The sequence below is a fragment of the Moschus berezovskii genome, chromosome 26, assembly GCF_049115385.1.
Source record: "Moschus berezovskii isolate FMDL1 chromosome 26, NW_MosBer_1.0, whole genome shotgun sequence".
Taxonomy (NCBI): domain Eukaryota; kingdom Metazoa; phylum Chordata; class Mammalia; order Artiodactyla; family Moschidae; genus Moschus; species Moschus berezovskii.
Genome location: NC_142485.1, coordinates 16,135,196 through 16,161,001, shown reverse-complemented (window position 1 = coordinate 16,161,001; position 25,806 = coordinate 16,135,196). Strand labels below are relative to the sequence as shown.

At 42.0% G+C, this 25,806-nt stretch overlaps 1 protein-coding gene across 1 annotated transcript in view; it reads right to left on the bottom strand.

The window, feature by feature from the left end:
- Positions 1 to 405: 405 nt before the first annotated feature.
- The window catches only part of POFUT3 (protein O-fucosyltransferase 3), a 105,414-nt gene continuing 80,013 nt past the window's right edge, over positions 406 to 25,806 (bottom strand). The window contains exon 5 of the mRNA XM_055416573.2: positions 406 to 1,506. Coding sequence (XP_055272548.2) covers positions 1,401 to 1,506 — 106 coding nt within the window. The 3' untranslated portion in view covers positions 406 to 1,400. The remainder of the gene's footprint in view (positions 1,507 to 25,806) is intronic.

The following is a 25,806-nucleotide window of genomic DNA, read 5'->3' as shown; positions in this document are numbered from 1 at the left end:
TTGGAATAACATATAATATTGTTATATTTAAAATAGATAAGCAACAAGGGCCTACTGTATAGCACAGGGAACTCTGCTCAACACTCTGTAATCACCTAAATGGGAAAAGAAATTGAAAAAGAATAGATACATGTATACATCTAACTGAATCCCCTTGCTGTACACGTGAAAACGAACATGATACTGTTAGACAACTCTGCGTGTGTGTGTGTTAGCCGCTCAGTCATGTCCAACTCTTTGTGACCCCACGGATCACAGCCCACCAGGCTCCTCCATCCTTGGAATTCTCCAGGCAAAAACACTACTCCAATATAAAAGAACATTTTAAATAAATAAATAAATAGAAAATAAAACAACTTCCCATGGGCATTAGTTCCCAGGAGACCCTTAGTAAAAGCTTCATAACAATGGCAAAAAAAAAATAATAAAACTAATTCACACAAGGTGTATCAAAAGAGAGGCTGATATCTCTAGGTACTGTACGGCACAGGGAACTCTCCTCTGTGCTCTGTGGTGACCTAAATGGGAAGGAAATCCAAACAAGAGAGGATATGTGTATACATGTAGCTGATTCATTTCGCTGTTCAGTAGAAATTAACACAACTTTGTAAAGCAACTATACTCCAATAAAAATTTTTTAAAAATAATAAACACAACTGGGAGCTCTACAACTTGCTATTTTCATTGACCACTTCATCACCAGTATCTTTTTGAAGTCACTTCCTATAGATCTACTTCATTTATTAAATATAAACAACTAAAAAACAGATAGATAATACTGCATTGTGTGGGTATACTAGAATTTACTTACCCAGTTCCTCTTTTTTTGTTGCTGTTGTTTGTTTTTTTATTTTTTGCCCACACTACAGGGTATGTGGGATCTTAGTTCCCCTACCAGGGATCGAACCCAATTCCCCTGTATTGGAAGCATGGAGTCTCAATCACTGGACCACCAGGGAAATCCCTACTTTCCTAGTTCCTCTTAAGGCTGTGTTTTCCAAATGTTCTGCTTTCATACTAAATAATTCTGAATCAATATTCTTAATATATATGCAATTGGAATTGAAAAATAAATAAAAGAGAAGCCGATATCTCTAGGTAGGTTCTAGAAACTTGGAAATTCCCTTTCCCTTAATACTACTCCGTATTCATATTCTGCTACTGGGCCCAGGACCATTACTTCTGTGACACAACTTCTTGATATGGCAAAGGTAAAGCTCGGCTGATTACCGCTTTCATCACGTGCGTGACTAGGAGTCCCCAGTGCTACATGCGATGCCAGAGAGGAGCGAGTGCCAGATCTCGCCGTTTTCATTTCACTCCTAAGTAAATGTGGGCAGCCAAGAATCGTATTCATCTTGGGCTGTTCTCATAAGGCTTAATATGCTTCTCATCTGCCATCAGCACAACACTAGGCTTTTGGTATTTCTTATAAATGAGTCCTTCCTCTTCAAAGAACGTTTTAGTTGCTCTCTGTCCAAAGATTCACTTACGCAAAAGCATGACCTAAGGGAAAATAAAAGAATAACAATCCTTTTTACCTTCTAAATCTTCTCACCAGCAAATACTCAAGCTTATCTAAAAGGAAGGGATGAGAAGAAGACGCTGGGGTTGGCAATTAGAGGAAACTCTAATTGTGCCCTAGTAGAAGGGCACTGCTGTGAGCAAGGCAAGGATGGGGAAAGCATGCAAAAGAATGGCAACTCCTTCATGGTTGCTTCATCCCAAGCACTCTCTTAGGCATGAGGTGGACAAACATGAACAGAAAAAGGTTTCCATCTCTCAGAGAAATCAAAACTCCTAGGGAAGACAGACAGACACAATAAGTAGAAAAGTGTTTCATGCATAGACGGAGCCCATGCAATGCTTATTGGCCTGACAATTTGCCTACGATAAAATCAAATTCTCACACTGCACCACACCCGGGTCAAACTCTGGCTCCATCACCAACAATCTGGGTGGTGTCACACAGGTTACTCAGCGTCTCTGTGTTACTGGGAACTACTGTGCTCAGCGCCCGGCAAACAAATGTACTTGGAGCTAGTATCAGCACTGCTGCTGCCCGCCTCACCCTTCATCTCCTGCCGCCTCTTCATCCCTTCCTGAAAACCCGCACTCCAGTCATACCAAGCCAGGGGCTGCTTTCCGGACACATCATGATATTTCCTATTTCTGAGATTTTGTTGTGTCTTCTCCACCGACAGTGGGCTTCCCAAACTGGCTGGGAACACTATGCTTTTTCACATGCACCATTCCAGCACCTAGCACATTTCCTAGGTAGACACTTAACAAATATTTGTTGAATTAACTATGAAGTGAAAGTTGCTCATTCGTGTCTGACTCTTTGCGACCCCATGGACTATACAGTCCATGGAAATCTCCAGGCCAGAATACTGGACTGGGTAGCTGCTCCCTTGTTCAGGGGATCTTCCAAACCCAGGGATCTAAACGAGGTCTCCCACATTGCAGGTGGATTCTTTACCAGCTGAGCCAACAGAGAAGCCCAAGAATACTGGACTGGGTAGCCTATCCCTTTTCCGGTGGATCTTCCAAACAGGAATCGAACTGGGGTCTCCTGCATTGTAAGAGGATTCTTTACCAGCTGAGCCACAAGGGAAGCCCTGAATTAATGATGTGTTAAACTAAATCATGTGAATAAAACTATACATATCAAGGTAGGGAAAGAGTGAAGAATTCTTCACAGGGAATAAAATCATGGAGGATTTCCCATAGGAGCAGACAGTTTAACTTGTAAAGCTTTGAAGGATATTTTCACCAGGGGCTAAGGGAGTGTTGTAGTGTTATAATCAGTATGTGTGTTTAGTCGCTCAGTCATGTCTGACTTTTTGGTGGCCCCAGGGACTGTAGCCTGCCAGGCTCCTCTGTCCACGGGATTTCCCAGGCAAGAATACTGGAGTGGGTTGTCATTTCCTTCTCCAATTTTAATCTGTATAAGAAAATGCAAGACATGGCACAGAGTGGATGCTCTCTAAGCAGGGAGTTAAATGAAGGAAAGAATGGAGACACACATTTGTTCTCAAAACAACAGCTTTGTGTTTAAGTGCTAAGAAAAAACCCAACTTGGATGACTTGGCTTCATTTTAGCCTCTCCCTTGCATCAATAATATTATTTTTGTAAACTCGTGAGAAATGAGGAAGGAAAAAGTCTTAGACATTTCTCAGACTTTAACAGATAAACCAAATAATAATAAACAATCCTGCCTATGATTCAGTCCCCTCATCGTCCAAGTCTCCTTTGCCCCAGCACATTACTCCCCAAAGACAAGGGAAACCTCGTCTCCACTCTCTTCATCTGAGCTTGTGGAGCAGCAAACCTTGGGAAGCAGATGTTCATGGAGAAAGGGAACTTTGCTCAGAGTCACATCTTTGTTAAGTGCGTACAGAACAGATCAACTATTTCCTGTTTATCAGTAGACAACAAGCAATCCAACAAAAGGCAAATGTGCAAGACACATCATCAAAGCTCCCATGACGTCAGTCTGCCTCTAGATATTCTTCTAGGGTTCAGCGAAAAGACTTAAAGGTCTGAAGAAAACGAGGAATGGCCACATGGAAGATCAGTGAAGACTGACACTCGCAGTGAGAGGTGCAGGGGAACAGCAGCGAGAACAAAGGAAGCAGGGAGGCAAGAGTGACCGGAGGTGGTGAAAGCGAAAAGATCAAGGACCAGACCAAGCAGGTGTTGATGGCCACAGCAGAGTCTTCAGATGAACAGAACAGACATACCCGCTTCTTTTACAGACAAATGGTCTACCAGAGAAAATACACATCTATGAAACAGTCATCACAAACATGATAAGCACCATGAAATAAAAATGCAAGTATTAGAGGATCATCAAATGAAGCACTTTTGTGCATCTAAGGGATTTAGAAGAAAAGGCTTCCAAGTTCTTTAAAGAAAGTATCAGCTGGGAAAGAGACGAGTTGGGGTAGGGGGTAGAGCATTCCAGGGAGAGGAAACAGAACGGACTAAGGCTCAGGAGAGTGACAGCAAGCATTTGAGGCCAAAGCACTGAGTCTAAAGAGGATGGAGATTCTGAGGAAGAACACACAGCCCAGACAGGGTTGGATCTTGGGAGCCCTTATAAAACACAGCAGAAATTTTGATCTCTCTCCGAAGAGCAAGAGGAAGCCACTTTAAGCAGTGGAGAAATAGATCAGATCAGAGTTTTCACAAGGTCACATTGGCAGGTAATTTAGTGTGGCTGAAACACAGCGTGCAGAATGGAGCTGGCAAGACATAACACTGGAGAAGTTGGCTGAGGCCAGGTTGTGCAGGAAATCCAGAAAAGTCTATCTGTCCAGAATGTTTTTTTAAAAAGAAAGAAAAAGTATAGGCAATCTAACATGCAAGAAGGAAAATATCAGACGGGAAATGGTGTTCTCCTTCCCACTAACTTTATTCTCTTGACCAATGAGACTGAAAGTTATTTTCTCCTCTTGTTCTCAGCTTCACAGTAGCTGTCAATGTATGAGTCACTTACATTAGAGCTTCTTACACTCACTTGAGTGTGCATAAAATCCCTGGTGACATCAGTAAAATGCAGACTCTTGTTCACTGGGTCTGGGGCAGAGTCTGACATGCTATAGTTCAAACATGCTCCCAGGTAACACCTGAGATGCTGGTCTATGAATCACACTCTGAATAGAGCTAAAGGGAAGGTACTGGGGCTTTTGGAATGTATAGGTAATAGCAGGGTTAAAAATGAAAAACAAGCAAGCAAACAGAGCCAGGGGATTATGCCTCTGGAACTGTACTGCCTTTTTTCAGAGAACCTGGGTGTGAGATATGTTTCTATAAAGAGACTTTAGGAGATTTTTGGTGTGTAACTCAACTGGAAGCAGTTCAACTCCACTAATACTCAGGAAGCCCAAAACTGGAGTCCTTCTGACGGTGACCCTGCACCACAGTGACACCTGCTGGTAGATTGGTGGATTACATTTTAAGGCTTTGAGAATAATTGAGTCAAGTGGGCAAATCTTTTCACACATAACTTTGCCGGAAGTGCAACTTCTGGTGATAAAAGCATCCTTTAAAATAAAATGTCAGAAATACCTTAATAAGAAAAAAAGGAATATCTTTATAAAGGTCAAGGTCTTCAGTGTATTATACTGATAAAAGCTCCAGGAAAAAAATAAGTGAGTGAATACACACATATATAATAAATTTCACTCATACAAAGGATATGCAGCCCATGGTTTACCAATAACAGGTTACGTTGTCAATTCTGTATAGAAATTTATTCTTACAGAATTCTTTCGCGTATTTCGCTAAACCTGTATCGGTTGCTAATCTGTAAGTGCAATTTGACAATGTTTTCACAAAAATAGCCTCTGGAATAATGCTTGCTTAGTACGCAGTTTAGCAAAACTCAATTCATGTCATTGATGGGATGAATGTAGTTCTGACATAAACATTGCTGGGTATTTTTGTTTATACTAATGAATAAATTGCCGAAGCAACAAAAACATACGTTAGGACATCTCTCATTTGCTGGTGACATGACAGTGACCTTTTTGTGGAACTGGATGTTTTTGAATTCTGGAAGACTATATCTTCAATTTGGGGACAACTTATAATGTAACAGGTTAAGACATAACACAATTTTAAGTTTAATCTGCACTGGTAACATTCTGCCATCATTTTCTTGAATCCATGTGATCAACAAAGCAATACATCCAGCTTTGAATCTGTGAAATTTTTCAGGTTCAATGATAGAAAAGCTCCCACCATGACAAGTTTCAAGTTACTGAGGTGACATCACTTCCCACTGAAGTTGGGAAGATGTGCGTTAGCCCACCTCTCCACGGTATATCTTCCATGCAGATAAAACAGATGGAAATAACCTCAAGAGTATAGGTAACAGGACACTGCAAAGAAATCATCAGGAAGTGATAAAAAGTTTGAGTGTTCTGAACCTTTGTTTTTAAATAATTTAATTGTAAGATTATATAAATAGTGACTGTTTCTAAAAACCAGCTCACCAAGTTCCTAAAAGTTTGAGCACTGGTTCCTATGAGCCAGTAAGAGCCAGCTCGAGCACAGCACGGGGTCCTTGATGGGAGGTTTGAGGATAAGGTAGAAAAGGATTCAGGGAGCGTGGATAATGCTCTAGGACTTGAGACCTAAGATTTTTTGTGCCAGGCAAAAAAAATGGCAGATGATGTCATAGAAATGACAGTAGAATATAGAATTATTGCTGATGAGAGGAAAGAACTCAGACAAGTCGCTCTGCCGAACAGCGGACGTAGCAGGGGCCTGGAGGGGGCAAGGCAGGGGCGCTGAGGCAATGACAAGGTGCCAGAAGGGAAACGAGGGTGGAGAGCCCAGACTCTGGTGCCTAATCTCGTCCAGAAAATAGACGAGAAGGAAAAACTCTCTGATTCATTTGATGAAACAAGTGTTACTCTGATACCAAACCAGACGGAGCACAAAGGAAACAAATGCAAAATGAAACTGTCGCCAATACCCCTCATGAATGCAAACACAGAATTTCTTAATGAAATACTAGCATAGAAAATCCATAAATATATTTTAAATTATATGTTACGACCAAGCAGACTATGACCCAGGGGTGCCAGAATAATTCAATACTTGAAAAAAATCAGTATAATTCATCATATTATCAGGCTAAAAAGGAAATAATGACATGATCATAGCGATCAATGCAGAAAAAGCATGTGATACACTTCAAAACCCATGAGCAATTTTTTTAACTTTTCAATTGTTTTTAAATTTAATTTTTTAAAAATAGGAAATAAGCTGAACTTCCTCAACTCGATTAAAGTGTACCTATAGGGCTTCCCTGGTGGCTCAGTGACAAAGGATCCACCTGCCAATGCAGAGGACATGGGTTGGATCCCTGATCTGGGGAGATCCCACATCCTGTGGAGCAACTGAACCCGTGCACCACAATTCCTGAAGCCCGTGCGCACAGAGCCCGCACTTCACAACAAGAGAAGCCACTGCACCAAGATGCCCGAACGCCACTACTAAAAGTAGCCCCACTTGCTGCAACTAGAGAAAGTCCACATGCAGCAATGAAGACCCAGCACGGCCAAAAATAAAATTAATTACTTAATTAGAAAACAAAGGCACAAAATGATAAATGCAAAACAAACAAGTTTTGCTTTGCAAAAACCCTGTTAAAAAGGATGAAAAGACAAGCTACAGAGTGGGAGAATACTACAAACTACTTATACAACAAAGGGACTAGCATCTAGAATATATTTTAAAACTCTCAAAACTCAACAACGAAAAGGAAGCAATCCAATTAGAACATGGGCTAAAGACACGAAGAGACATTTCACAGCAAAAAAATATAGAGACAGCATGAAAGCCCATGGAAAGGTGTTCAACATTATTAGCTATTGGGAAATGCAAATTAAGACCACCATGAGACCTCACTACACACCTATCAGGAGAGTGAAAACTTAAAAAAATCAAGAACACAAAATGCTCCTGAAGATGCAGAAAAACTGGATCATTCATAAGTATTTGATGGGAATGTTACAGTCACTCTGAATTCAAAGAGTTTGTTAATTTTCTTTAAAAACTAAATATGCAACTATTGTATGATCCAACAGTTGCACTTCTGGGCACTTATCCCAGAGAAATGAAAACTTATTTTCACACAAAAAGCTATAACAAATTTTATTTGAAAATATTTAATTGCCCTCTTGTGGGTTACATGGAAGTGTATAAGTGGACACAGGACCAGATTTCTGTCCAGTCCCCTGCCTTGTCACTACATCTCTGCTCACTCTATCTGGAATGCCATGTAAGTTTTGTCTTCATCTGATGGATAGTGGATGCTTGAAATTCTGTGATAAAAGGATTCTGAGGCCTTAGAATTCCAAGGTTGGCAGGAAAAATTCTCACAGTTAATTAGTGGAGTCTGCCTGGAGAATCCCAGGGACAGGGGAGCCTGGTGGGCTGCCGTCTATGGGGTCGCACAGAGTCGGACACGACTGAAGCGACTTAGCATCAGCAGCAGCCGTGAATATGGGCTTCCCTGGTGGCTCAGGGGGTAAAGCGTCTGCCTGCAATGCAGGAGACCCAGGCTTAATCCCTGGGCTGGGAAGATCCCCTGGAGAAGGAAATGGCAACCCACTCCAGAACTCTTGCCTAGAAAATCCCATGGATGGAGAAGCCTGTAGGTTACAGTCCATGGGGTCATAGCAATAAGCAAGTTGAATATTTGCCATTTCTAAATGGAAATATGGTGCCTCACCAATCATAGCATACTAAAACCAAAAGAAGTATTAACAGTTAGCAAGTACGTAACTCTTTTATTTTACTGATAGAAGAAGTAAAAGACAGCCAGACTGCAAGTTTAGTATCTGATTTCTCCATTTTACAAAGTCCAGCCTTGCTCTCAGTAGTAACTGACCAGGGATTTCAAGTCCATGAGTTTTCTCTTTGTGAGGAAGGGATTTTACTTGTGTACTTATTTCTCACAAACAGCTTTCTTGATGCTGGAATTGTCCTAGGGAAAAGGTGAGAGCATTCTAGAAAAGAAAATACTCAACTCCAAAAATGTGGAACAGAATCTCTTTCATATTCATCATCTTGCTAGTCAGGCTAAAGTTTTCAGACTCTCTCTGGCCTTATTTTAAGAAGTACAGGAGTTCTTCACTCATATTTTGGGAAGAGTAGAGTAGAGAGATATAAAATTGTGACGCTGGTACCTTCGAGTCCTTTGCCTACACAAATCAGCCCCCCCATCGTGTTGTGGATGTACAGGAGTCTTCTCAGGTTTCCAGAAATAACAGGTTCCATCTTCCTTGTTAGTTCTTTTGCCCTGCTAATATCGAAGAGATCACTAGGGACTTCTCTGGTAGTTCAGGGACTGAGAATCCACCTGCCAATTCAGGAGACACCGGTTCAATCCCTGGTCCGGGAAGATCCCACATGCCATGCGGCAACTAAGCACACGTGGTGCAACTACCAAAGCCCGCAAGACCTACAGCCCGTGTTCTGCAACGAGAGAAGCCCCCAGAATGAGAAGCCCGCATGCAGCTACAAGGACCAAGTGCAGCCAAAAATAAATAACACAAAATTAAACAAAAAAATAGAAGTTTAGGATAAGTACATGCTCTCCAAAAAAAAAAGAGAGAGCTCACTAAACTCCACGAATGGTGGTGGCGGTTTAGTCAATAAGTTGGGTCTGACACTTTTGCAGCCCTATGGACTATAGCCCGCCAGGCTCCTCTGTCCATGGGATTTCCCAGGCAAGACTACTGGAGTTGCCATTCCCTTCTGCAGGGGATCTTCCCAACCCAGGGATCGAACCCACGTTTCCTGATTTGCCATGTGGATTCTTTACCATTGAGCCACCAGGGGAGCCTAAACTCCAGGAATAAAGAGTCACATTAAGATTTTCAGTTTTTGACACTTTCATGTTTTTAAAAGGGAAAGAAGACTGCTGCTTAAACCCTTTGGCCCTGAGAACAAGCTGGGCTAAGACATTTGAACTCATTACTGGCTACTTTGGTTCCATGTGCCTTGAGACTTAGAGAAACTCTGTCTGAAGCCTCACTATAACCTCCCAGAGTAACCACATGGTGACACTTAATGAATAAGCAAGGATTTGAGGATGGGGTGAGCAAGCCTGACACTTGATCTTTTGAGTGAAACTCATGATAACGGTTCCCAGTGTGCCTTCTGAGAGCTTCCCAGGGTCTTTGTCACTGCCAGTCTCCCATCTTATCGGCAGGCACCGGAAGCTTCACATTACAGCAGCTAATCAGACGAAAACCGAAATGCATCCTTCTAATGGAGGGAGAGATGAATGCCCTGATCTTTCCTCTTCACTCACAGAGGCAAAACAAAAACACAGATGACGGTGGTGATGCAGAAAAGCAAACAAGCTCTTCTGCTTCAGAGTCACAAGAGTGGGTGTTCCAACTGAAATCAAAGATGTTTCAGAGACTACAGACACACATCAAAAGGACAGAAAACAACCCAAGATAGCAGTTACCAAATTATCCTTGAGACAATCTGCAAACCCCTTGCTCAGTAACAGTGATCAGTACAATTTACTTTCTTATATAGATAAGTTCGTTTGTAGCTAAAGATAATTTCATTTATGACCTGTTTTTATGATATTTTTATATCCTTGATATGCTATGTGGTCCCCAGAAATAGAGCTGAAAACTAAGAGGATTCAAAATAAATATTTAATGTGAAATTGCCTAAGGAAATTGGTGCTCATAATTTAGCCAAAAAGAGTATCTTTTTCATGAGTATTCTATTGCACCAACAGATTTCTTAGGGACTAATATAGTTTGTATTAAAAACATATTTGCAGTTGATTCAGGAAAGAAAACTCTTCTGACATTAACCTATCTTATCGAAAGGGATTCAATATACTGGATAATTTCATCTTTTTATTAAATTACCCTGAAGAAGGGAGCAATCTTACCATAGGGTGATTGAGACACTAAAATTCAAAGAAGCTTGAGCATGAGATAAATTGGATTTATAGCATTTGAAAAAAATAAGTCTGAGATCAAGAGTCTGGGTGATTTTCTTCTGACAATTAATCACCACGTGTGGTATATTTTAATATGTTTTTATACTCCATTTTCAAAGGATGAAATTTTGAGTGCCTGAAGGAAGTGTCAGCCTCATGTCACAGAAGCAGTGGGGAGCGAAAAGAGGAAAGATGACAGTAATCAGGCAATTACAGAACCTGGTATTTAATTCATTTAAAAATAATAACCCCTCACTCAGTGAGAGGGAAAGAAAAGGATAAAGACTCAGAGAAGCACTCAAAATGCTACCAGTGAGCTAAATTTCCTCTCTGGCATACTTACCTTATTGTTTTGAATAAAATTCTACATCAACAGATATCCATCATCTTCTGTCATCTGAGAATGTGGTTCCAACAAACCCATCTCTCTTAATCATCAATTAAAAGCAGAGCCTTGGACTATATACTCCATGCATGACCAACATGAAATAGACATAATATTTAAGACAACACGAATACACCAATTCCATGACCCCCCAAAATGCTGCCTGTCCATTTTGTCAGCTAAAGGATCTCTAACTACATCCTCTGGAATAATTCTTTTTCTTTAAAAAGTATACTTTTGATGGGGTGCTCATGGTTTATAACATAAATGGTATTATTTTGAGAGAGGGATAACTTAGGTATGGCATTGGTCTTTTTTCTTTTTGCAGCCTGAGGCAGTGGTAAAATAACTTAATGTAGCTTTTTACAACTGTGTATTCTATAGTATTTTTTCATTTGGTGAAATTTTAACTGGTAATGTTTTTGGCATTGTGCTTTGTACCATTTATTAAATAAAAATTTAAAAAAAGGAAAATAAGAAGTCAAAATGTAGGTCTATACAAAGGAATGTGGAACTTTGGAAAGATTAACTACATGAGTAGACATGCAAGAACTTTAAAATTATTCACACTTCTTTAAAAGAGTATCGGTTGTTTAAACAGAATAATAAATGTAATGTGGGGTTTGTAATATATACAAAAGTAAAATGTTTGACAACAATAGTATAAAGGCTATATACTAGGAGAAGAAATTGAAGGGGAGAAATCGGAGTATATTATTTTAAGTTTCTTATACCACAGTGAAGCAGCATAATACAACCTTACTGATTTTGGACCCAAAAAAAAAAAAAAAGTATACTGCAAAACGATCATGAACTCTGATCTATTAACTTATCTGGACTCAGCCGCTTAACTTGCTGTGTACCTTTGAATAAGTTACTCGACACTCTGCACCTGGCTTTCCATCTGCAAAAATCAGAGCAACACTATGTTCACTTTACAAAGTTGTTCTGGGAATCAAATCACATGACAGCCATAGGAAAAATATTTGGAACATAGATTTATACTGAACTAAATAGAATACAAAGACATGAACCCCTAGGATAAGATAATCTAGCAGATGAGCTACTGTGGGAATATCCTAAGGAAACATGGGCTTCCCTGGTGGCTCAGATGATAAAGATTCCGCCTGCAATGTGGGAGACTTGGATTCAATCCCTGGGTTGGCAATATCCCCTAGAGAGGGCATGGCAACCCACTCTAGTATTCTTGCCTGGCAAATCCCCATGGACAGAGGAGCCTGGTGGGTTACAGTCCGTGGGGTTGCAAAGAGTCGGTCATGACTGGGCAACCAAGCACATCAATAAGGAAACATATAGACATCAGTTCAGTTCAGTTCAGTTCAGTCGCTCAGTTGTGTCCGACTCTCCGCGACCCCATGAATCACAGCACACCAGGCCTCCCTGTCCATCACCAACTCCCGGAGTACACTCAAGCTCATGTCCATAGAGTCGGTGATGCCATCCAGCCATCTCATTCTCTGTCGTCCCCTTCTCCTCCCGCCCCCAACCTTTCCCAGCATCAGAGTCTTTTCCAGTGAGTCAACTCGTTGCATGAGGTGGCCAAAGTATTGCAGTTTCAGCTTTAGCATCAGTCCCTCAAATGAACACCCAGGATTGATCTCCTTTAGAATGGACTGGTTGGATCTCCTTGCAGTATAAGGGACTCTCAAGAGTCTTCTCCAACACATACGTTATATAAAAACAGAGAAGAGACAGCCCATACGAATGTTAGTCACTCAAAGCAAGCAAAGGTTATCATGAGGAAGGTTGGTTAGAGAAAACTTCCAAGATATTTTTTAAATTAACTAATTTATTTTAATTGGAGGCTAATTACTTTACAATATTGTGGTTTTTGCCATGCACTGACATGAATCAGCCATGGATATACATGTGTACCCCCGTCCTGAACCTCCCTCCCACCTCCCTCCCGATCCCATCCCTCTGGGTTGTCCCAGTGCACTGGCTTTGAGTGCCCTGATTCGTGCATTGAACTTGCACTGGTGATCTATTTCATATATAGTAATATACATGTTTCAGAGTCTGATGCTGGGAAGGATTGGGGGTGGGAGGAGACGGGGACAACAGAGAATTGAGATGGCTGGATGGCATCACCGACTCAATGGACATGAGTTTGAGTGAACTCCGGGAGTTGGTGATGGACAGGGAGGCCTGGCGTGCTGTGATTCATGGGGTTGCAAAGAGTCAGACACGACTGAGCGACTGAACTGAACTGAATATACATGTTTCAGTGCTGTTCTCTCAAATCATCCCACCCTCACCTTCTCCCACAGAGTCCAAAAGTCTGTTCTTTTTATCTGTCTCTTTTGCTGTCTTGCATATAGGGTCGTCATTACCATCTTTCTAAATTCCATATATATGCGTTAGTATACTGTATTGGTGTTTCTCTTTATGACTTCCTTCACTCTGTATAATAGGCTCCAGTTTCATCCACCTCATTAGGACTGACTCAAATGCGTTCTTTTTTATAGCTGAGTAATACTCCATTCTAAAGGAGATCAATCCTGGGTGTTCATTGGAAGGACTGATGCTAAAGCTGAAACTCCAATACTTTGGCCACCTCATGCGACGAGTTGACTCACTGGAAGAGTCTGATGCTGGGAGGGATTGGGGGTGGGAGGAGACGGGGACGACAGAGAATGAGATGTCTGGATGGCATCACCGACTCGATGGACATGAGTTTGAGTGAACTCCAGGAGTTGGTGATGGACTGGGAGGCCTGGCGTGCTGTGCTTCATGGGGTCGCAGAGAGTTGGACACAACTGAGCGACTGAACTGAATACTCCATTGTGTATATGTACCACAGCTTTTTTATCCATTCATCTGAACTGAATACTCCATTGTGTATATGTACCACAGCTTTCTTATCCATTCATCTACTGATGGATCTAGGTTGGACATCTTCCATGTCCTGGCTATAATAAACAGTGCTTCAGTGAACATTGGGGTACACGTGTCTCTTTCAATTCTGGTTTCCTCGGTGTGTATGCCCAGCAGTGGGATTGCTGGGGCATGTGGCAGTTCTATTTCCAGTTTTTTAAGGAATCTACACACTGTTCTCCATGGTAGCTGTACTAGTTTGCATTCCCACAAACAGTGGAAATGCATCACACCCTCTCCAGCATTTATTGTTTGTAGACTTTTTGATGGCAGCCATTCTGACCAGCGTGAGATGGTACCTCATTGTGGTTTTGATTTGCATTTCTCTGATAATGAGTGATGTTGAGCATCTTTTCATGTCTTTGTTAGCCATCTGTATGTCTTCTTTGGAGAAATGTCTATTTAGTTTTTTGACTCATTTTTTTTGCTTCAGTTCAGTTCAGTTCAGTTGCTCAGTCATGTCTGACTCTTTGCGACCCAATGAATTGCAGCACGCCAGGCCTCCCTATCCATCACCAACTCCCGGAGTTTACCCAAACTCATGTCCATTGAGTCCGTGATACCATCCAGCCATCTCATCCTCTGTTCTGTTGTCCCCTTCTCCTCCTGCCCCCAATCCCTCCCATCATCAGGGTCTTTTCCAATGAGTCAACTCTTCACATGAGGTGGCCAAAGTACTGGAGTTTCAGCTTCAGCATCAGTCCTTCCAATGAACACCCAGGACTGATCTCCTTTAGGATGGACTGGCTGGATCTCCTTGCAGTCCAGGGGACTCTCAAGAGTCTTCTCCAGCACCACAGTTCAAAAGCATCAATTCTTCGGCGATCAGCTTTCTTCACAGTCCAACTCTCACATTCATACATGACCCCTGGGAAAACCATAGCCTTGACTAGACAGACCTTTGTTGACAAAGCAATGTCTCTGGTTTTTAATATGCTGTCTAGGTTGGTCATAACTTTCCTTCCAAGGAGTAAGTGTCTTTTAATTTCATGGCTGCCATCACCATCTGCAGTGATTTTGGAGTCCAAGAAAATAAAGTCCGACAGTTTCCCCATCCATTTGCCATGAAGTGATGGGACCAGATGCCATGATCTTAGTTTTCTGAATGTTGCACTTTAAGCCAACTTTTTCACTCTCCTCTTTCACTTTCATCAAGAAGCTTTTTAGTTCTTCACTTTTTTTGATTGGGGTCATTTATTTTTCTAGTATTGAGCTGCATGAGCTGCTTGTATATTTTGGAGTCAGTTGCTTTAGTTGCTATTATTTTCTCCCATTCTGAAGGCTGTCTTTTCACCTTGATTATGATTTCCTTCATTGTGCAAAAGCTTTTAAGTTTAATTAGGTCCCATTTGTTTATTTTTGCTTTTATTTCCATTACTCTGGGAGGTGGGTCAGAGGATCTTACTGTCAGAGTCAGAGATTTATGTCAGAGAGTGTTCTGCCTATGTTTTCCTCTAGGAGTTTTATAGTTTCTGGTCTTACATTTAGAACTTTAATCCATTTTGAGTTTATTTTTGTGTATGGTGTTAGAAAGTGTTCTAGTTTCATTCTTTTACAGGTGGTTGATGAGTTTTCCCAGCACCACTTGTTAAAGAGATTGTCTTTTCTCCATAGTATATTCTTGCCTCCTTTGTCAAAGATAAGGTGTCCATAGGAACGTGGATTTATCTCTGGGCTTTCTATTTTGTTTTACTGATCTATATTTCTGCCAAGACATTTTGACCCCTGATAAAGGAGTGCAATCTCTCCATAAAATCTCAAATTACAGTACACTATCTGCATTTAAAAAGCACGTATGTCTTCAAAGGACTTCTTGAATACTTTACCCAACTCTCTGACACATAGCAATACAATCTGTTCTTCAACAAACATTTATCAAAAGCCAGATGATTTTCAGGTGTCCCTTCCCCTGGACCTGTCACCATCTGTACAGAAACAAGAGGACCCATCCAGGCTTTTCCACCCTCTGAGAACAAGGTTGATCTCTGCAACCAGCACTCTGAACTGACACCCAACTTCCTTTCTGAAATGTGCTAAAGAAAACCATGTATACTATTTGGTTGCATTTTCTGTGATTGGTCTTTTCTTTTAATGTTCCCTTGATTCTCCAAATATTACCTACCTCTATATGTTATATATATATATATGTTCATCACCAGCAATAAGACTTGGCAGATTAATTATTCAAATTAATTATCTCAGCTCTCCTTTAATTTCTATTTTAAAAGCTAATGCCTTAGAAGTATCAGCACACGAAAACAGTGCCAACGTTTATTGCAGATTTTAAATGGAAAATGTTTTAAGTTCAAACATATTTGTAGATGTTCATAATTTAACTCACTCATGAGCAAGTTTTAAATGAAGGAAGAACGTGCTACTTATAAATCATTACCTTTGCCAGTATGTGTGTATAAACAGTATTCAAATTCATAAATGAGATTCATTCATTGAGTTTTCTTAGGCACTAGGGATATACACAAAAAGAAAAACACCATTTGATCTTAGAGATAGTTAGTCTGCAGGAGACAAACATGTAAACAGATCACTAAAATGATTATACAGGAAGTCCTTTTATAGACATTGTAGGATAAGTTTTTCCCATCTGACTTCTCCTTCTGAGTCACGTGCCTATCAGACTAGGATGAGAGAAGGGAACAGGAGACAGATGATATTTTAGCAGGCCAATCTACAGAACATGCCTATGGGGTTGCAGATGCTACATAGTCCAGAACATCAGGAAAGCCTCTTTTCCTCCAGCTGGGATGGCATCCAGCCGATGGCTTGGCAATGCAAGGGCACTCACCTGCAGAGAAGAAGCAGGAGCCTGAGTGCAGAACAAAAAGGAAAGCTGATAAGTCTCAGAGCAGTTGAGAGAAACCAGACAGGAAGATGCTAATGAAATGTGGCAGGAGAGACTCACACAGCTCACCTCCTCACTGGAACTCTTAAATGAGCTAGAAGGCAGACCCAAAGGTCAAAGACTCTTCCACGTGTTCTTCCTCATTCCCTGCGGGTATGGGGATGGGCATACATGTAGTACGAGCTTAACCTGTCAACTGTTAAGACCAGCTGGGGAATGGGCTGTACTGTTTCCTCCTTTTCTACACTGGAGGGTAATCTTGCTGATTACAAAGAAATGTGCAATGTGCAATGCAATAAAGAGACAATCATAGGAATCTTTGAGGGTATCAGGGAAGGCTTCATGAGGAAGTCATTTGAGCTGAGCCTTGCAGCGTAAGCAGGGATTCATCAAATTGATATTGGAGCAGAGGAGACAAAACAGTGTATACAAAGATGCAAAGGTGAGAAGAAAGCATGGAGAGTTTAGACAATAAGTAGTTAGTCTGGCACAACAGGGCACGGGGCATATTAACAGGTGAGACGGAAGAGGTGAGCTCGGAAAGTCAAGTAAGGGCCGTATCAGAAGAGTCTGTATCCCAAAGGGAATGAGGGGCTATGAAAGGATATTAAGCTACAGAGTGTTAGATTTACAAGAAAAAAGTTTTTCTTGAAAGGCCCCAAAGTGAGCAGACTACAAAGTTGACACCATCTAAATAAATTGGGGAAAGGTTAAGCAAGTGTCATTTGAGCTTCCAGATGGAAGGATGTGGGGCGTGACCTTGGAAGAGATCCGTGGAGTGCCTGAATCTGGGGGGAGTAGACCGTGGTTGGTGGGGTGCTACACAAAACAGTGGTAGAAGGAAGGGACTGATGCGAATATGATGAAGGAATAGGTCACTAAGTGGGATAGGTTGCCATGGAGAAAGGGGGCAAGGACGGAAGAGAGAGGATGCTCAGATGTGTAGTTTTGGTGATTTGACAGGTTTATAAGGAAAGATCTTGATTTCCATTTCATTAAGATCAAGGAGCCGGAGCCGCAGCATGCAGGCAAAAACTGTATTGAAGGAGTAGCAGAGGAAAACTTACAAAGTCATCAAACAGCATTTAGTGCTCAGCCGTGAAACAGAATCGTGCCATTCTGAAGTTCTTTGGGGTTCTGTATGTCATCTAGCTTTGCTTCATTTTATATATGAAGGAAGTGGGGTTCGTATGAGGTAAAATGCTTTGCTCAGGGTCACAAAGGTAGTTAATAGAGAAGGTAACACTAGATACAAGCCAGGATCCCTGACCTAGGATGGCTCCGTCCTGGGCTATTCCATCAGTGGGACTCAGATATAAAAGGCCATCCTACACCACAAAAAAAGATCCTATTGATGTCCTACTGGAGTGAAGCCATATATTTCTTCCTCTTAGTTACTGTCTTCTTGTGCAGGGTTCATCAAAGAGCCACATGACCCTAAGAGCTTGTAGAAAGCTTTAGAAGTCAAAACCACCCGCCACCCTCTGCGATTTTGGAAGTGAAAGGAATATGCTTAGATCTAGAGGTATGCCACCGTGACTGAAAACAGAGGAGGCATTTTTTTTCATCAACAAGCCATATACCTACAAAGCAGGGTTTTTTGGTATCTCTGCACACTGCAAAGGCACCTTCTGAAAAATCAAATGAACATGTCACAAGTCAGTGAAAATTAAGAAAGAGGAGGTGTAGAGAAGGCATTGAACAATTTATCAAGCCGCACACCACTTTTCCATTTTTATTTTCCTCTATATTTTTTACAAAACAAACTCATGTAAGCATACTTTCATTTATAATGAGAAAAGAGACCAAATGCTGACTTCCTTGGTGAGTACTGAACAGATGGAACCAGAACCATGGAGGGGAGAGGAAACAGAGACAAATATGGTTGCCATGGTTTCCTTGAGCTGCAATAAACACAGGGACCCCAATGGACAATGAAAGCCCCCACTGGGAAAAACCACACGTCGCTCTTTTCTTCCTTAGATAATTGCCAGGCTCACTTGGAAGATCTGAAGTCCACAGGAGATGAGACAACAGGAACTCTATCAATCATCTCTGGCTATTCTCAAATTATATCTACCCTGAAACCACCCTCCCAGCCCATATAACAGGCATCAAACAATCAATGACGAGGTCAGATTAATCAGCCATCCCACTGGGCAATGCCCTGCAGAAATCTGTGACACATTAAACCCAAGATGTGGGGGGAGCTGGGCACTACCCGAGACCATGTTCTCTGTTTCACTGGGAAGCAGTGAGCCCTGACGCGGAGAACAGAATCGTGAAAGATGTGCCAGTCCTGATACGGTCAACGTCCCAGACTTAGTGCCAGTTTCCAGTCATCTCCAAATTATCCTAAGCCCACCTCCACTGTATGCCAGGTAATATGTGAATTGTACGAGAGCTTGATATATCTGCATGGCCCAACTACACCCCCATAATTTGTTTATAGGGGTGCTGGAAAAGGAGGGGATGGGCGTAGAGAGGGACCCGTTCTCAAATGCTTTCTTTGAGGTTCAAATCAAAGTCTAGCACCATGAAGACTGTCCACGTGATGGCAAACAGTCAAACGTCGGAACCATTCAAATGTTTGGCTGAACTCAAGTTTTTTGTCTGGAGGTTCTGATCAAGTTGACACAAGGTCTTTTCCAAGGTCATCGCAGAGGCTGCCAGCGCTGAGGTCAGACTGCTTCAGCCCTGAGTTCTACAGCAGCCCCCTTCCCGCACCTGCCAAGACAGACTCTTCCCAGTCCACACGAGATTAGGGGTTGTTTTCTCCTAAAGATGCCCACGAATGACCCTCCAGTTTGTTCCAGGCTTGTGCAAGGTGAGCAGATTCCTGTGTCGAGGGGAGGAACGTGGGCTATGTAGGGAACACTGGTTCTGGGGTGATGGGTGCTGAGCTGCCAGGCGCTCGAGCCAGCGAAATGGACAGGAGGAGGAAGCGGGGTTCACCGTGGCTCAGCTGCACATCCTCAGAAGCCAAGAAGAGCAGTTTCTAGGCTGCTGAAATTTATCTTTCTCGTGAGTCTGTCCCCAAAGCCCAAAGCCTACAACATCTCATTTCCTGTTTGGGGATTTCCTGATATCGAAACGGAGATGCTGGCCTCTGTAAAGAAACCTGTAGAAAGGCTTTTTCTCTGGAATTAGGACCATGTGTGGCAGTCTCAGCGTACAGTTTAGTCTCACCAGCTTGATGCTCTTTTGCCATCTCCTCTGAAAGTGCACGTACCACCTTCTCCTTCATTACCCATACTCTCTGTTCCTGGTCATCTGTATTCCCTTTCAATTTTTGAAAATGTGAAAGCCTCATAAAATTTAGTTGGAGGTACTGCTTTTCCAAAAGATGGGGGCAGAATTTTGGGGAAGCCACATTATCCCCTATAATTGCAAAACTAAAGGAAATTTTGGGTAACCCTCAAATTAGAAAGAGCACAGCCTTGATGAATGGTACCTTTGTTTCTTAGATGGGCGACTGGTATGGGCAGAGTGGAGCTGGGCATAATAAGCAGGACACAGGAAAGGACATCATAAGCTCTTTTCTCTCACCCTTGAAGATGGATTTCCATTCCCATGATCATGGTTTACTATGGTGTCACTTATAAGACCCAAACTATTTTGTTCTGAGTTTTTGATGTTCGCGTAAATACATCATCATTTTTGTGAGCTCTGCTCTGTCAGTTCTCACAGGAAAGAGAAGGGACTCATGTTGACAGAGTTGTATGAGCCTGTTTTAACAAATCAGGTACGATACCAGCACACCGAGGCCTTCCCAAAGATGGGAGTAAGTTTTACGGCCAACATACGAGTTTTCCTGTGGACTTCCCAGTGACTCAGTGGTAAAGAATCCACCTGCCAATGCAGGAGACGTGGGTTTGATCCCTGGGTCAGGAAGATCCCCTAGAGAAAGAAATGGCAACCCACTCCAGTATTCTTGCCTGGGAAACCCCATGGTCAGAGGAGCCTGGTGGGCTACATCCATGGAGTGGCAAAGAGTCACTTAGTGACTGAAAAACAACACAACAACAATAAGATTTCCCAAGTGTTTCACTTCCCAATACATACAAAGCAAATTACTTATAATTCCAATATCACAAGAACATTTCTGAAGAAACAGATTGATTTACAAGAATGACACAAGCTCCCCTCCACTAGTAAAGAATTCCATACCTATTTTAAAGGCTATAAGGGTAGAATTAGATTTTTCCATATCAGTGGGGAAAGGGACATTTTCTTTTTTCAAAGGCACTGAAAAGAATTGCAGTGAAGGACCATAAAAGACAAAGAACCTCTCTGTCCTGCCGTGGGAGAAGACAGAGTATGGCAAAAAAAAATGTGAACAAACAATCTTGGGTTTGAAGTTGGAGCTGTCATTTATTAGGGACACAGTATTAATAAGCTGAATTTGGCAATAAGGAGTTCATGATCTGAGCCACACTCAGCTCCTGGTCTTGTTTTTGCTAACTGTATACAGCTTCTCCATCTTTGGCTACAAAGAAAATAATCAATTTCTGATTTTCTCCTTATTGCCAAATTCAGACTTAAATTGAAGAAAGTAGGGAAAACCACTAGACCATTCAGATATGACCTAAATCAAATCCCTTATGATTATACAGTGGAAGTAAGAAATAGATTTAAGGGTCTAGATCTGATAGATAGAGTGCCTGATGAACTCTGGACGGAGGTTTGTGACATTGTACAGGAGACAGGGACCAAGACCACCCCATAGAAAAGAAATGCAAAAAAGCAAAATGGCTGTCTGAGGAGGCCTTACAAATGGCTGTGAAAAGAAGAGAAGCGAAAAGTAAAGGAGGAAAGGAAAGATATAAGCATCTGAATGCAGAGTTCCAAAGAATAGCAAGGAGAGATAAGAAAGCCTTCCTCAGCGATCAATGCAAAGAAATAGAGGAAAACAACAGAATAGGAAAAACAAGAGATCTTTTCAAGAAAATTAGAGATATCAAGGGAACATTTCATGCAAAGATGGGCTCGATAAAGGACAGAAATGGTATGGACCTAACAGAAGCAGAAGATATTAAGACGAGGTGGCAAGAATACACAGAAGAACTATACAAAAAAGATCTTCATGATGAAGATAATCACGATGGCGTGATCACTCACCTGGAACCAGACATCTTGGAATGTGAAGTCAAGTGGGCCTTAGAGAGCATCACGACGAACAAAGCTAGTGGAGGTGATGGAATTCCAGTGGAGCTATTTCAAATCCTGAAAGATGATGCTGTGAAAGTGCTGCACTCAATATGCCAGCAAATTTGGAAAACTCAGCAATGGCCACAGGACTGGAAAAGATCAGTCTTCATTCCAATCCCAAAGAAAGGGAATGCCAAAGAATGCTCAAACTACCGCACAATTGCACTCATCTCACACACTAGTAAAGTCATGCTCAAAATTCTCCAAGCTAGGCTTCAGCAATATGTGAATCGTGAACTTCCAGATGTTCAAGCAGGTTTTAGAAAAGGCAGAGGCACCAGAGATCAAATTGCCAACATCCACTGGATCATGGAGAAAGCAAGAGAATTCCAGAAAAACATCTATTTCTGCTTCATTGACTATGCCAAGGCCTTTGACTGTGTAGATCACAATAAACTGGAAAATTCTGAAAGAGATGGGAATACCAGACCACCTGACCTGCCTCTTGAGAAACCTGTATGCAGGTCAGGAAGCAACAGTCAGAACTGGACATGGAACAACAGACTGGTTCCAAATAGGAAAAGGAGTACGACAAGGTTGTATATTGTCACCCTGCTTATTTAACTTATATGCAGAGTACATCATGAGGAACGCTGGGTTGGAAGAAGCACCAGCTGGAATCAAAATTGCCGGGAGAAATATCAATAACCTCAGATATGCAGATGACACCACCCTTATGGCAGAAAGTGAAGAGGAACTCAAAGGCCTCTTGATGAAAGAGAAAGAGGAGAGTGAAAAGGTTGACTTGAAGCTCAACATTCAGAAAACGAAGATCATGGCCTCTGGTCCCATCATTTCATGGGAAATAGATGGGGAAAGAGTGGAAACAGTGTCAGACTTTATTTTTTTGGGCTCCAAAATCATTGTGGATGCTGATTGCAGCCATGAAATTAAAAGACGCTTACTCCTTGGAAGGAAAGTTATGACCAGCCTAGATAGCGTATTAAAAAGCAGAGACATTACTTTGCCAACCAAGGTCCGTCTAGTCAAGGCAATGGTTTTTCCCGTGGTCATGTATGGATGTGAGAGTTGGACTGTGAAGAAAGCTGATCACCGAAGAATTGATGCTTTTGAACTGTGGTGCTGGAGAAGACTCTTGAGAGTCCCTTGGACTGCAAGGAGATCCAACCAGTCCATTCTAGAGGAGATCAATCCTGGGTGTTCATTGGAAGGACTTTTGCTAAAGCTGAAACTGCAATACTTTGGCCACCTCATGCGACGAGTTGACTCACTGGAAAAGACTCTGATGCTGGGAGCAATTGGGGGTAGGAGGAGACGGGGACGACCGAGAATGAGATGGCTGGATGGCATCACCGACTCAATGGACATGAGTTTGAGTGAACTCCGGGACTTGTTGATGGACAGGGAGGCCTGGCGTGCTGTGGTTCATGGGGTCGCAGAGAGTCAGACACGACTGAGCGACTGAACTGAACTGATTAATAAGTTATGTATATAATCACTATGTCCTGCCTCACTATCTTAGGTGAAGTAAAAGCACATTTCTTTTAAAGTGAGCTTCCACCTTCCTTATCTCAAAAATGTTTTTTTCTTAAGGGAACCCTCCTACATTGTTGATGCAGCCACTACTATAGAAAACAGTATGAGGGTTCTTCAAACTAAAAATAGAGGTGCCATGTGAGCTTGCAATCCCACTTCTGGACATATATTCAAACAAAACCCATAATTTGAAAAGATACATGTACTCTTATATCCACAGCAGCACTACTGACAACAGCCAAGACATGGAAACAACGTAAATTTCCAGTGACAGCTGAATGGATAAAGAAGATGTAAGATATTTTATATATACATACATACACACACACACACATACACATACGGAATACTACTCAGCCACAAAAAAGAATGAAATACTGCCATATGCAGGACCATGGGCAGACCTGATGCTGCTGCTAAGTCGTGTCTGACTCTGTATGACCCCATAGACAGCAGCCCACCAGGCTCCCCCGTCCCTGGGATTCTCCAGGCAAGAACACTGGAGTGCATTGCCATTTCCTTCTCCAATGCATGAAAGGGAAAAGTGAAAGTGAAGTCGCTCAGTCGTGTCGACTCTTAGCGATCCCATGGACTGCAGCCTACTAGCCTCCTCCATCCATGAGATTTTCCAGGCAAGAGTACTGGAGTGGGGTGCCATAGCCTTCTCCAATGGGCGGACCTAGAGATGATCATATTAAGCAAAGTAAGTCAGAGAAAGACAAATATCATACGATATGACTTAAACGTGGAATTTAAATATGACAGAGATGAACTTATTCACAAGACAGAAACAGACTCACAGACATAGAAAACAGACTTCGTTGCCACGAAGGAGGGGATGGAGGAGAGATAGATTCAGAGTTTGGGATTAACAGATGCAAACTATTATATACAGGATGGATAAACAACAAGGTCCAACTGTATAGCACAGAGAACTATATTCAATATCCCGCAATAAACCATCATGAAAAAGAATATGAAAAAGAATATATATGTATAACTGAATCACTTGGTTATACAGCAGAAATTAACATAAATTGTAAACCAACTATAGTTCAATTAAAGAAAAAAGATGATCAAAATATATTTCCAATGGCATCCCTAGAGTTAATGCAAAAACAAACAAGCCGGGGAGGGCGTGTCAGAGAAGACGTGTTTCATTTTTGTTTCATTTTCTTCTTTCCACTTCATCACCTCCAGGCTAAAGACATACTGAAGCGGAGAGGTTAGACCGTGAAAACAGGAAGTAGAATCTGTGTACTGTACTACTCAAAGATGTTCATCACGATGACCTGCATTCTTTCAGACTGCTGCTAAGCTGCTGCTAAGTCACTTCAGTCGTGTCCGACTCTGTGTGATCCCACAGACGGAAGCCCTCCAAGCTCCCCCGTCCCTTGGATTCTCCAGGCAAGAACACTGGAGTGGGTTGCCATTTCCTTCTCCAATGTGTGAAAGTGAAAAGTGAAAGTGAAGTTGCTCAGTCGTGTCCGACCCTTAGTGACCCCATGGACTGCAGCCTACCAGGCTCCTCCACCCATGGGATTTTCTAGGCAAGAGTACTGGAGTGGCTTGCCATTGCCTTCTCCGACTAGCAGGTATGATTATTTCAGTGGTGAAATGAGTCTTATGAACGGTGTTTGAGTTATATACACAATGATGGAACGCAGCTTGGAAGGTAAAACTTCATCAGGTGCCGCAACTAAGTAAATACTGACTTGCCCCAGCCCCTGTCCTGAACGTGGACAGATGGAGTTTAGCCTCCCCGCAGGACCGCTTGTCCAGTGAGCTCACTCCTGTTAACTGTCATTCCCAAGTCAGTTCTTACTCTTGCCGGAAATCACACAATGTCAACAGGACAAATGCCTCTTCTTCTAGGAAACAGGAATAAAACAATGGAGTAAAAAATGAAAAGAACAGAGAAAGGATTTGCTTCCAGACTTCCCAACTCACTGCAAAATCAAACCTTCCGTACTTTGAGCCATCTTGTCAATATAGCACATTTAATACACTCCTATCCTCTGATGCTGGGAAAGGTTGGGGGCGGGAGGAGAAGGGGACGACAGAGAATGAGATGGCTGGATGGCATCACCGACTCTGTGGACATGAGTTTGAGTGAACTCCGGGAGTTGGTGATGGACAGGGAGGCCTGGCATGCTGTGATTCATGGGGTCGCAGAGAGTCGGACACGACTGAGCGACTGAACTGAACTGAACTGATCCATATAATCCGTTTATATCATATCTCATGTTTTAGAGTAGCAGCAATTCAGGAAGTAAACTCCATCTCATGGGGCGCTAACAGAATAAAGCAATAAAGACTTCCTGGAAGTGATTTGTATTTTCTTAAGACGTTTCTATTTTCATCCACTCCTAGAATTAGCAGATAAGCTCTAATGGTAGCAAGGGTTTTATCAGTTTCACTCACTGCTGTAGACTCTCGGCCCAGAATAATTTCTG